This window comes from Lemur catta, chromosome 4 (genome assembly GCF_020740605.2).
Source record: "Lemur catta isolate mLemCat1 chromosome 4, mLemCat1.pri, whole genome shotgun sequence".
NCBI classification, from domain to species: Eukaryota; Metazoa; Chordata; class Mammalia; order Primates; family Lemuridae; genus Lemur; species Lemur catta.
The window spans coordinates 75,913,779-75,927,433 of NC_059131.1; the positions used below are offsets into that span (position 1 = coordinate 75,913,779).

Below are 13,655 nucleotides of genomic sequence, written 5' to 3' on the forward strand. Positions count from 1 at the left end.
CTAATGAGCACTTCACTTCCTCCCTCAGCCTTCTTTAGCTACATCTAAAGAAGAGGGATAACACATTAAACCTTCTGGAACTGTTGCAAAGAATATATTTGCTGACATGTGGAGACCTCTGCCTGCCTTTATACGGAAGTTACCAGGCTTCAACATTCAACAGCTCTTCGCTAAGCTTCTAGCTCTGTATGGCAAGAGACGCAAAGTTAAATCTCAGGTCTCCCAGGGGTATCCAGTGAAGGAGGGGGGATTTAAGACCAGTCCTGCATTAGGCAATGGTCCTAATCTCCTCTGCACAACCTACTTTGTTATTTTTTAAGATGCATGTCCTCTTAAGCTAACTCAGCTTTGTTCTCCTAGCTCCTTTCCGTCGTACCCAGAAAGTGTTCCAGAATCCTTTGCGATTCTTCATGATGCCTAGGATACTGTCCTGCTTGATGGCTGTATGATTCAGGAGAGTTGTTCCTATTAAGGGATTCCACTAAATACATTAATATTCTAATAGACCACTTTGGATCAAAGGGCAGAAAAAAGATTTACGAGTTTCCCTGACAGTATTCGTAAGTTCCTGGTAAACACTTCTATGCTGCATGAAGGTCAATCTCAAATCAGGTAATTATTATTTCTGAAAATATTTAGAAATCCTGTAATGTGATTAGATTCTCACATAATTTGGATAAAAGGGGAAAAGATAGACTTTAGTGATCCCAAAATATAAACCAGGGATCCCTAGAGGAAAACATTTCACATGAAACTAGGCATCACTCAGGTCTATCCTGCAGCTGACCTGCCTGTGAGAAAGGGCTGCAGCCCAGATCCCTAGGGTATGAGAGCTGTTGATTTCTGGCCAAATCACACATTTATTCATCCAACGCATATCTGGTGGGTACTCACTGTGTTCCAGGCACTGTGCTAGGAGCTAAGGATAAAGGAATGAGTCAAATAGACCAACAGACTGTCCTCATATTGTGGAGCTTTTTGGTGGGAGAAAAGTAAAATGGTTAAGTGCTGAGAAGGAAAGATATGGGAGAGATCAAAGGGCATAAAAGAAGACTCTAATTAGTCCAGAAAGGCAGGTATGAGGTAAGACTTCTCTGAGTCACTTACCTTTGAGCTGAGACCCCAAGAAGAGTTAGCAAAGTGAAGGACAGTAACAAAAAAAGCTCCCTGCACAGGGGACAATAATGTGCAAAGGCCCTGAGGTGAGAGGGAGCCTGGAACATTGGTCAGAATTCATAGAGCATGGGGCCAGGATTTGGGGAGGGAGAGAGTGGGGTAGTGAGAGAGAAAGGCAAAGGTCAAATCAGGAAAGTCACTGTAGGATTTTGGTCTTTCCAAATGGCACTAAGAAACCACTAAGCTATTTTCAACTGGTAGAGACACTATTCAATTCTTGCCTTCAGTCAAGTCTATGGGGTACAGTAGTGGGTGGTGGAATCAGTTTCAAGGGCTGGCTCTTAGTCATAGGGCACTTTGGAGAAATGGCCTAGCCAAGTCGTTGTCAGCATAGGGGCATAATTTAACTCTTTTATATTTGCTTTATGGAAAGATGGAAAGAGTGTTTTTAAAATTAAGTCCTTCATCTCCCACTTACAAGAATGAATAAAAGGACATTTTTCCAAATGTAAGAAAAAGTTGATAGCTTTAACTACAGTAGCACAGATTTATAAAGTTAAATTGATACTACTAGAGTGCATAATCTCTACAGTTACTATGGGCAGAAAGGTCCCAGAAACATCGATTTGTCATTCACCTTCTTATTTATGATGCACAAACATTCCAAAAAGTGTTGTGTGACTCAAACTCATAGAAATTACTTTCTGAATGTGCCTTTGCCCTACTATTATTTCACTAAGCTTGAAGAACTGGCTTGAGTTGCTTACTACAAGTAAAACTTTATTCAGCTATGACTTCTTTGAACAACCCCTAAAACATTCTCCATTGTTTAATTTAAAGCATCTGAGAAAGTAACCTGCTGTTTATGGGCAGCTAGTCATGAGACAGCTAGTCATGGGATGAAGCTAGCCTTAGCATGGGCAGGCCTGGGTGTGAATTCCTTTCAGACCCTTATTTGATTTATAAACTTGAGTAGGTCTGTTTATTTTTACACATTTCTGCACAATATTTCTTCACTTATAAATGAGTAGAAGAATGTCTGTCTCTCTCTTTGGGTTTTTATGATTAATAAAAAAATAGAAGTAAATCACACTGCAAGGAGTGTCCCATGTAGAGATACTCAATTAAAAATAAATAAATAGGCCGGGCGCGGTGGTTCATGCCTGTAATCCTAGCCCTCTGGGAGGCCGAGGCGCGTGGATCGCTTGAGGTCAGGAGTTCGAGACCAGCCTGAGTGAGACCCTGTCTCTACTAAAAATAGAAATAAATTATCTGGACAACTAAAAATATATACAGAAAAAATTAGCCAAGCATACTGGTGCATGCCTGTAGTCCCAGCTACTCGGGAGGCTGAGGCAGGAGGATTGCTTAAGCCCAGGAATTTGAGGTTGCTGTGAGCTAGGCTGACGCCACGGCATTCGCTCTAGCCTGGGCAACAAAGTGAGACTCTGTCTCAAATAAATAAATAAATAAATAAGAAGCTTTTATTTGTTTCTCCTTTCTCACACGGGTATGTTAGACACACACCTTTAATAAATGTTTCCAGTGAAGAAAGAAGGGGAGGCTGAGTTTTGGATGGCTCAGTGATTGTTTTTAAGACGATAATACCTTTAGATTAAATTCTGTTGCACTTTTGAAAAACCTATGCTTTATAAAATATTAACTGAAGTAGTGCTCTGTGTCATCTTAGAATCTTTCTCCAATTTTAGCCTGTACTTGTGCTTGTCCTTTCAAGGCCCAAAGAGGACTGTTCCTTATTTGCTTCTGTTCAGGTGGAGGATTTTTTTCTTTCTTGTACCTTCAGCTGACATTTCACTGATTTTCACCCTTAGAACACTGAAAAAAAAAAAATCCGCCTTGAAGGTTGAACTGCCTGGTGTTTGTTTAATAGTAGCAGCCACATGTTTTGACACATAAAACATTGAGTAAAGAGAAGGATTTTATTTCATAGATATCAAAGGGAAAATTGTTTCAGTTAATTGAGTGGCAACTAGTCTGCTTTTGTGCTCATTTGGGTTTCTGGCGATAAAGATGCTGGGGCGGCGAGATTGCAACCAGCGACAAGGCTGCGCTCCCAACCAGGAGGGGAAAGGCTGGCGCTGGAAGAGAAAGCTCTTTGAGATCCAGAAGGAGAATCGTGCTTCCTCTGTCCCTTTCCTAACCGCAGCCCGTCCTGTAATTAGGGGAGCAAGTCAATCTGAGCGAGGCAAATCACTGGTTTTCCATGAAATAATTATATTTCTCATGCTCTCGGACATGGACACCTCTAAGCCTAAAAACAGAGAAAGATGTTTTTCTTTTTCGTGAGTTGGGGGAGGGAGAAGAAGAGTGGACTCGACAGTGTTACAATGAGTGAGACCAGTACAATTTGGAAAAGAAAAAGATTCCGCGGGGGCGTGGGAACGCCGAGCTCCGCACAGGGAGTTTCAGTGCGCACAGAGTACCTTGTCCGAGATTTGATAACTCTCGGCAGGGGAATAAAATGTGGCTTTTCTAAACTTTCTGTACACCCAGAGAGCCCCGTTGCGTGTCTGGCCTCAGCAGCGCCGGGCTGGGGTGGCAGGACCCCAACTCCACCGGGCCGGGCTTCTCCTCGCGACTCCCAGCCTGTGGCGCCTCCCCGAGCGCCCAGCACACCAGGGTGTCCCCTCGCAGGGGCCTGCGGGGGGAGGAAAGGGCGCGAAGCGTGGGTCGCGCCTGTCCCTTCACTGGATGGACGCCCGACGCCGTCTCCGGGGCGGAGACAGCTCTGGCCACCGTGCTCCTGGCGCGGCGATTCCACCCACAGCTCGCCGACTCCGACGGTGGTGGGTTTTGGGGCGCAGTGCAAGCGAGAAGGGAGCACAGGGCTCGCCCCCGCGGCCTCTGGGGCCCCGCGTCGCCCGCGGGCCCGGGCAGGTGCGCAGTGTACCCGCCGGGCCCTCGCGTCCTCCCGCCCGGCGGCCCGGGCTCCGCGCCCGCCCCGCCCCCGCCCCCGCCCCCGCCCGCGGGCCGCCCGGGGCAGGGCCTGCAGCTGCGGCCCGAGAGCCGCGGACGCGACATGGGCCCGCGGCCGGCGGCGGAGGGCGGCTGAGGGCTGCCGAGCGTCCGCGCGGTGGCCTCTCGTCGCCTTGCGCGCCTCGCTGGCCAGTGCGCCAGCCCGCAGCGGGACAGAGCCCGCTGGCCGCAGAGACCCGGCCCCGCGGCGGGGGCGGCGGCTGCGGGCGGTTCTAGCTGCCCGGCTCTGCGCGGGGCCGAGCGGGCGGCGGTGCCCCGGTGCGATGCGCTGAGCGCGCAGAGGGCCGAGCGCCCGGCTTGTCCGAGGCACCCGGAGCCGACCCCATGGAAGCGCCAGGCTCCAGGCGGAGCTTGCGGGCGCCACCGCCCCCGGTGCTGCTGCTGCTCCTCCTGCAGGTGGCAGGGCCGGCGGGCACCCTGGCGGAGACCTTGCTGGACGCTCCGAAGGCCATGGGCACCAGCTCCGATCCGCCCAGCCCCGCGAGCGTGGTGGCTCCTGGAACGACGCCGTTCGAGGAGAGCCGGCTGCCCGTGTTTACCCTGGATTACCCCCACGTTCAGATCCCTTTCGAGATCACCCTGTGGATCTTGCTAGCCTCCCTGGCCAAGATTGGTGAGCGAGCTGGACCCCCGGGGTGTGGGAGAGATGGGGACGCCCAGAGGGTGACTGGGTTGGCGAGTTGACCTTCAGGTCGTGGCCACCTCTCCCTGGACCAGGGCAGGAACAACAGATAGAGCAACTTGTGGTTGAAAAGGACCCCAGGAAATAGCAGGTTCGTGCTTCAGTTTGTGAGTGGATACTGGCCTTTTAATGGCCTCAAAATATTAGCCCATACAAACTTGACCATTTGCTGCTTACTTCTGCATGCAATGCCAAGTTGGACAGCCCTTTGCCAAAGTTGAGTAGACCTGTTTACTGAGGGACTGGGCTGAAGAGTATCAGTCTCACCTGCAGGGAGAGAGGCCTAGGCACACCGCAAAGCTGATATGGCTAAAGCGCTGGATGCTGGAGGAGAGAGGGAGAGAGGAGCTTTGGCAGTAACACAGATCCTGCTGTGCGCCTAATGAGGTGCATGGAAGGGGACCAGGGACACCTGAGTGCCTGCAGCTGCAACAGGAGCACCCAGTCTCTTCCCTCTTTGGGGATGAGGCTGTCAAGAAGCTCCTTCAGGAAACTTTTGCTTTAGAGGTGACTGAGGCCAGGGAGTCCAGATACATATTTAAAAATAATTAACACACTTTCCAAACTACCTTTAGCTCTCCTTTGGAAAGCAGAAACTACAGAATTTATTTTCTCCTCTTCATTACCCCCTCCACATAAACTTTTGTGTTACTATTATGGTTCCTTGTATTATTTTTACTTTATATTTTAAAGACTTAAAAAAATCTTGACATATATAACTGCTATTGTAAAGATTCAAAAAAGTTGTTAGGTCAGAAGTCTGCATGCATTATGTATGTTTTATGCCTTCACCCCATGAGGTAGAGGCAGGTTTGTGTAGAGGATGTAAAGAAACATTGCCATCCTCAAGGAGCCTTGATTAGTAGAGGGGAGGCATACACACCAGTGATTATAGCACAGGAAGGTGCTGAGTAGGGTGACAAGTTCAGAAAAGATACTACGGCAGTGTAGGGCGGCAGGGATCACTTCCTCAAGATGCAGAGGAAGCATTTAAACTGCATTTTCAAGGATGATCAGGGTCTGGTCAGTTGGAAAGGACAGGAAACAGCATTGCAGGGAGGAATGAGCAAAGGCATAGGGCATACATTGGGAGGGGAGCGCAAAGCAGGTAGAGGGGATGGTTTATAAGAGGGTGGAAGTTGTGGTAGGTGAGCCTGAAGCTAACCTTCAATGTCAGATTAAATTAATTAGATTCTATTAGTGGTGACTAAAGGAGCCACACACTCTTTAATGACTTTGCAGTCTGTCATTTCCTGGCTTTGACATTGTTCTACTAGTTGAGTGTCTTAATTCCACCTGAGAAATGGTGTAAGGGGAACGGGCTTCCCCATCTATCAAGCAGATATGTACGTTTATATAAATTTGTTGCCTCTAATAATTAATTCAGACGCCAGCTCTTCATAGGGCCTTCACAACAACCCTGCTCTGTAGGGAGTGCCAGTGTTAATACTCGCACTTGGTAGAGGCTCAGACAGTTCACCCGCAGGGTGCACAGAGCCGGGGGAGCCCGAGCAGTGCTCTATTCACTCTCCCTCTGTCTCAGCCTCCACCACTTGAGGGCTGCTTTTGTGCTGTTTCCATTGCTGGGTCTCTGTTGCCGTTTCTACTCCAACTCTTTCCTCTGTTCTTCACTCCTGATTATTTTAATCAGATTAATTATACTAATAACAGCTGCTAGTAGGCACTTACGTTTATTATCTCTAATTTTCACAACCACCATCCCGGATGGGTATGACTACCCTGTTTCATACAGGAGGAAACGGAGAAATGGGGAGGTGAACTTGCTGGGTGGAGAGCCAGAATTCCAGCCAGGTCTGTCTGTCTCATCTCTGTATCTGTCCTGGAGGCTGGTTCTGTTGTGAGGACTAAGTGAATATGAATACGTCTAACATCCTTAGAACAGCGCTGCGCAAGTAGCAAGTGCTCCATCAGTACTGCCATCGTTAGTAGCAGTGGTAGTGGCAGTGTAGTCAGAGTAACAGCAGTAATTGTGCCGGTTCTGGCACCGCAGTGCCTTTTCCACTGTCCTGGGCTGCCTCCTGTGTTTTTCTACTTCTGTCTTAGCCTTAGCTCTTTTCAAGTGTTCTTATCCTGTGGGTTGCCTTTCTGCACTTGCTTTCTTTCTGTCATGTTCCATTCATCTTATTGGGTCATTGTGAAATATTTTGTTAAAAAGTGCTCATGCTTGCTTGTGTAAGAGTTCACAGGTGCGTTTATCTGCCTGTTAGCAGTTTCTTGGCCCAGATGTGTTTATATCCCATGGCTCACTTCTGTTCTACTTGCCACAGTTTCTGCTCTCCCTGTAACGTGTTTTACTATGGCAATCATCACATACTGCTTTTGTTGCCCTCCTGATCATCTGCCTCTCAGCAACTCTGAACTCCTCCTCTGGCTACTATTTTATCTTTCCATTCTGCATCTGGGTGGTAAAAAGATGACAACATATTCAAGTCTCCCATCCAGAAAGGGGTGTGAGCAGCCAAGGGGAGACTGCCTTGAGTAGAGTGAATGGTTTAGTTCTCAGGGCAGTAAGTGGAGTGAGTCCAAAAAGAGAAAAGACATGGGGTCTTTTCTCTAGGTTCTTCCTGAATATAGCTCAGTCTGCTGCTTCGACTGTGTTCCTAGAGGAGCCCAGAAATACCCAGAAATCTCCAACCCCTTCTCCCACCTCTGGGGCCCTGAAAAACGTTCTGTCTGGCTTAGAGCAAGACTGTCCTGGTACTAGGGGACACTTTTACAGCCCATTAAACAGTCATAGTCATTAAAATTCTATTTCACCTTTTTTATTCCTATTTCAGCTTTTGCACTGGAAAAGCTATTATTTTGAGGGTGTCTTATATGACTTAAGTTGCTTATACTTGGCAAGGAGGATGAACTGAGTTGTGCAGGGGGAGTGAGGCTATAAGGGAACACAAATGCTAACTCCTGCAAAATGCCACGGTTTCTGCTTGGGCACTTTTATGTCATATATCTGGTTTACCTGAACTTACCTGCTCCAGAGAACATGGAGAAACATTGCTAGTGATTAAACAAAGAACATGTTGACCAAAGTGGAGGCTCCTGATAATATTTGTAGGAAATTTAAATAATCCCTGATGGTGAATTTAGAATGGTTTTTCTAAATTGCAGCACAATATAATCTTAGAAATATTACATTCAGAAGTGAGAAAACACATTTTGGCAAAGTGTTGAATGATTCAGCTTAACTTTTCATTGTTTTACCTGATTATCTGGGAAAATCAACTCTAATTACTTGGTCCAAAAAAAGTGATTCTGTAGTTATAAAATTTACTAAACCCATGCTGATAATGATTAATGAGGATGATGATGGTGATGTCTATGTGTATATGAAGTAGGTTTTAAAAAAAACAAAAAAAACTAGTGAATTTAGTACATCTTAGAAAAGCTTTAAAAATCTTGGCAAGAAACATTTCCTCATTTGTTTTTACTTAGGTCCTCACACACGTGAACTTTTATTATTCTTTCACTTTGAATATTTATATTTTGAGTAACCATTGATTTTTTTTTTAAGGTTATGAATACACACTTTGCTTGGTAAATCTTGAACACAGGGATGGAGTTCATTAGCGTGGAATAATAAGTAGTCAAAGAATTAAGAAGAGAAGAATATCCTGGTGTGTTTTAAGATCGTCTCCTCTGATTTCCTTGCCCATGAAGTGGGTCAGTGGGGTGTGTGCTGACCTGGGTGAACTTGGGCATGCACTCTATCTCTTCTCAAGGTTCAAGGACAGGCCGGGCGCGGTGGCTCACGCCTGTAATCCTAGCTCTGGGAGGCCGAGGCGGGTGGATCGCTCAAGGTCAGGAGTTCGAGACCAGCCTGAGCAAGAGCGAGACCCTGTCTCTACTAAAAATAGAAAGAAATTATCTGGCCAACTAAAAATATATATACAAAAAAAATTAGCCGGGCATGGTGGCTCATGCCTGTAGTCCCAGCTACTCGGGAGGCTGAGGCAGTAGGATCGCTTAAGCCCAGGAGTCTGAGGTTGCTGTGAGCTAGGCTGATGCCACGGCACTCACTCTAGCCCGGGCAACAAAGTGAGACTCTGTCTCAAAAAAAAAAAAAAAAAAAAAAAAAAAAAAAAGGTTCAAGGACAGAGTGCTGGGTCCCCTGCTGCCTAAAGTCACAGAGCTCCCTTCTTTGTCCTAGGATTCCTCAAATACCCCTTCCTGTATCTTGTGTTCTTGTGGGGCTGGCCTGTTTGCCTCTACTTCCAAGTGTCACCAGTCACTATGGTCACTCCATTTCCTTTGCCCCTAAACTCTGGGTTAGGATGCAGAATTCTCTACTTCCCTTCATCCTGCTGTCTTGAAATTAAATAACTTGGTATTCTTATTATTTTAAGGGAAAGACAGGAGTTTGGCTCATGAAGATGTTCTTCTGGGCTCCAGGCCATCCTGAATTTGAAATGTGAAACCCAAGAGTTTGATATCTGCCTGAATCATAGAGATTTTGATCTTTGAAAAAACCTATCCTTGTGCTTAGTCTGTTTCTCTTCGTCCTCTTTGGTTTCCCTGAACCATATTCACCACTTGGTTGATCTGGAGCTCATTGTCTTCACTCATTATTTGAACCACATCTCACTTTGAACATGCATCTTAAGAAGTCAGGACTTCCTGGTAACATGCGTTGGTTCCTAATAAAGCTAAAAGAAGAGTTCTGATTCCTTTCTCTCTCTGTCTTCATCTACTCCCATTGGGCTACTCATAGGTTTTTTGCTTTCTGTCTGAAGGATGACTAATGTTTCTCTAAAGACCAACTTAGATGTCTTCTAAAATTTTGTGACTATCCTGTACCACCAAAGTGTTTTTGTACCTTTCAAAATAATAGATATTTTTTCACAAACTGAAGATGGTACTTCTGTATTAACTCTAACAGTGAAAACACTATTGGTCATTAATGGGATGCTTTACTTCTTACAGAATTCTTTCATGTATCTTGAAGCCCTAAGAAGTATACAAAGAACATTTTGTATAAAACTGTTTGCTCCTTATATGGTTATAAAAAAGTAACCTGTAAAACTAAGTAAATTTGATGATTTTTTTGCATATAGGTAGATTTTGACCAGTGATTCAATTGCATTAATATTTATAGTTCTATTTGGTTTATCTATGTATTCTTGGGTCAATTTTGGTAATTTATAGTTTTTTAGAAAATTATTATTTCATTGAGTTTTTAAATTTACTGGAAGTTATTTTTATGATTTAAAAAATCTCCACATTATCTGCAATTATGTTCTCCTTTTTATTCCTAATATTGTTATTTTTGTCTTTCTTTACTTTGGTCAAAATTCTCAGCTTATCTATTTTATGCTTTTTCAAATAATTAACTTTTGATTGGCTTCCACTCTTACATTTATGATTTACTTCTATTTTTTTGGTTTATTTATTTAATCCTTGAATTGAAAGTTTAGCTCATTAATTGTTGAATTTACTTGTTTATTTGTATGTCAAGTCCCACCTTACATGGGCAATCAATCCATGAAAAAATACTAATTGTTGAAAACATAATATAATATTTGATGGTTTCAGTTAAGTATTTTGATAACCCCTTGAGCTCCAAAATTGACATACACTTACACTAAAATGACATCAGTCCTATTAAAATGGACAAAATTATTTCAATAGCTTACCTAGTTATTAAAATTCCTAATAACCCATTTTCCCATCATCAATTTCTTTAAAATATGAGTATTTACTTACTCTCATTAAATTCAAAGCTATGATACACTGTATACTTAAGACTTTGTCACAAACTAAACATATTCACAATACTCAAAGCAAAGATTATGTAAATTCATCTTTATTGCAAATAATAACAATACAGAGAATGATAAAAAAGATTTCAGGGAAATGATGCAAATGAAGTAACACTTTCTGAATAAATTGAATGATATTATTACAGCTGTAAAGTAGCAAATCATGGATGTTCTGAGAGAACTTAATAAAACATACCAATGATAAAGCTGGAATGATGATTGCTTGATGGATCTCATCTCAGGGTGCTCAGCCACCGAATTAAAGTCCATAAAATCAATTTGGTCTTCATGAAGTTGAAGAAATGCCTCATGAACTAAAATAGGATTATTAAATGAAACTCTTCCTAAAGATGAATTCTCATGATCCAAATGGGTATATTATGGAAGAATGGCAGTATATGCATTTAAGGCTAGAAATATACCTTTCTGTCCTACTTTAGTTGTATTACATAGTTTTGATATGTAGAATTTTCACTGTCATTCAGCTCTCAGTATTTTTAAATTCCCTTCTGTTACTTTATTCTAATGCAATAATTATTTAGTATTTTACTTTTGAATTAACAAACATATGGGGATTTGTGGCCGTTTTTTATTTTGCTCCTATTTTATTGCATTTTGGTCATATAGGCATGATATTGATTTTTAGCATTGATTAGGATATCCTTTGTGGCTTAAACTATGGCCATTTTTTACATTACACTGTCCAAATATGCTTGAAAAAGAATGTGTATTCTCTTTTGGGTGCAGGATTTCATACATGTACATGTGCACATATACAGACACACAGACTAGATCAAGTTTCTCTTCATGGTGTTAAAATCTTCATCCATTCTTTTTGGCTACTTTATCTATAGGTTTCTGGAGTACATTAAAATTACTCCTAAGATTGTAATGGCAATTACTGTTTGTCATTTTGTCAATTTTTGCTTTAGCTAGTTTGATATTATGTTATTAGGTACTTACTGGTTCAATATTGTTATATCTTTTGAATGAGTTCTTTGTTTAATTATTAAGTTGTTAACTTTATTTTTTCCAATATGTCTTTATGGCTCAAAGCATATTTTTTTCTTATATTACCATTGCCATTCAAAAGAAAACTAGATTTTTCACACATTTTTTTCCACATCTGATTTCCATATCTGCATTTTCCAGATATATTTTTTCTTATTCCTTTACTATCAAATGAGTTGTATCATTTTCATTTAGATAAGTCTCATTAAACCACATATATTTGGATTTTGTGTCTTTAATTTAAAATTTCAAATTGCTGTAGTTTAAAAAAAGAAATGTAACTATACACTTATTATGAAAAATGATATATTTGGACTTATGTTGTTCACTGTTTATCATGCTTTTACTTAGTGTATTTATTTTTCCTTGACATATTTTGGCTTGGTCAATTTGTTTTCTTATTTATTTTTTATACATTATTATCTGTTCCATTTCTATTGTTTTTGAGGTTGCTCTTCAATTTTGGTATGATTGTCTAATTTAACAGGAGCTAGCCATACTGCCTTTACTTACATCTTAGACACAATTTCCTGCATATTTTGTAGCTATGTGATTTTGGGTGTATAACTTAAACTCTCTGGGCTCAATTGCCCTAGTGGTAAAGTAGGGGCAATAAAAGTACCAAAGTCATAGGCTGTTGGGAGAAGTAAATTAGTTAATATATATAAAGTGTTAAATGAGTTCCTGGAATATAATTGTTATTATCCTCTTCCTGAGTAATACTTGAACTTTAAAATTTTTAACTGCTCATTCCAAAATTATAACTTTTTGTCTTGTAATTTAAACCTGGTTTGTATTTAACTTCCTCCAAATTAGTTTTTTCTTTTTATAAACAGTGGTTACATGGATTTGCAAACACGTTTTCCAATTTTTCTTCATTATTACTTCTATTTCCTTTTTCCTTTCAGCTTTTTTTCTTTTTCCTGAAGCATATATTTTAGTGGATACTTCAGGGAAGGCCTTAGTCTTTTCTGAAAATGTCTTTATTTTGATTATACTATTAAATGATAATATAACTGTGTGTAGGGTTTGGAGTTATCACTTATCACTTGGAATGTATTATTTCATTACTTTCTGTCCTTTTTTGTTACTAAGGAGAATTATGTTGTTATTCACAGTGACTGTTGGAATTAATCTGATTTTTGTCTCTGGTTTCATTTAAGATTTTTTTGTTTGGTTATTTCTGATATTCTGTTATTTTCTCAATGTGTCTAGTTATGGATTTATTTTATTGTTCTTGCTTGGAACTTGTTATGCTTCCATGTTTCTTAACTTCTGTTTCATGTTTTTTCATCTCTTTTCCTTTTTGTGCTATTTCTTGGCTGTTTCATCAGATAATTTTTCCAGCTTAGTGCTTTCTAATCTGTGGTTCACCTACTCATTGGATTTTTAATTTTAATTACATTTTCTTTTAAGCTTTTTGGGTCCTTTTTCAAGTCTATCTGTGTTTTGTTCATATGGTTATACTACATAATTATAGTTTTTATTTTCTTCCTTTCATTCCTTTATTCATTCAAACTATTATATAGTCATTTTTTAGCCTCTTTCAGATTGTTCTGTTATTTCTAAGTCTTGGGGTGCTAATTCTTATATTTATCACTTCCAACTTTCCCTCTTAAATATATATTTTCCAGTGTAGATTATAGTGTTTATTGTGAGCTTACCATTAGAAGGGGGCATTTATTTGGTAAAAATCTTTTTTCTTTAAGTTGTAAAATATTCTTACAAAAATGGTTTTGAGTGTGTTTCTCTCTGGGACCCAGGGTTTCAATGTTTTGTTTTTATTATTCATCTGTTAACTTGGTTTTCCTATGTGATTCAAGCACTGTAGATATAGACCTTTTACCTGTATGTGATATAGACCTGGAATTTTATACTTCATAGGTGAATTTCCCCCGGCCCAAGGCTATAAAGAGGTGATACATTTCCTTACTTTTTTCCTTGGCCACAGACATAGCCCTCTCTCTCTCTCTGTCTCTGTCTCTTTCTTTCTCTTTATTTATTTAGGACAAAGTTACTCTCAAAAACTCAAGAGTTTATGCAAGAGTCCTTCCTTTAGTGGACTGAAGTCA

The 13,655-nt window shown here is 41.3% G+C and overlaps 1 protein-coding gene across 1 annotated transcript in view; it reads left to right on the forward strand.

Moving 5' to 3' along the window:
* Window positions 1-4,271: 4,271 nt before the first annotated feature.
* The window catches only part of SLC9A2 (solute carrier family 9 member A2), a 90,915-nt gene continuing 81,531 nt past the window's right edge, over window positions 4,272-13,655 (forward strand). Inside the window, exon 1 of the mRNA XM_045550326.1 lies at window positions 4,272-4,726. Within this exon, the coding sequence (XP_045406282.1) occupies window positions 4,438-4,726 (289 nt within the window). The 5' untranslated portion in view covers window positions 4,272-4,437. The remainder of the gene's footprint in view (window positions 4,727-13,655) is intronic.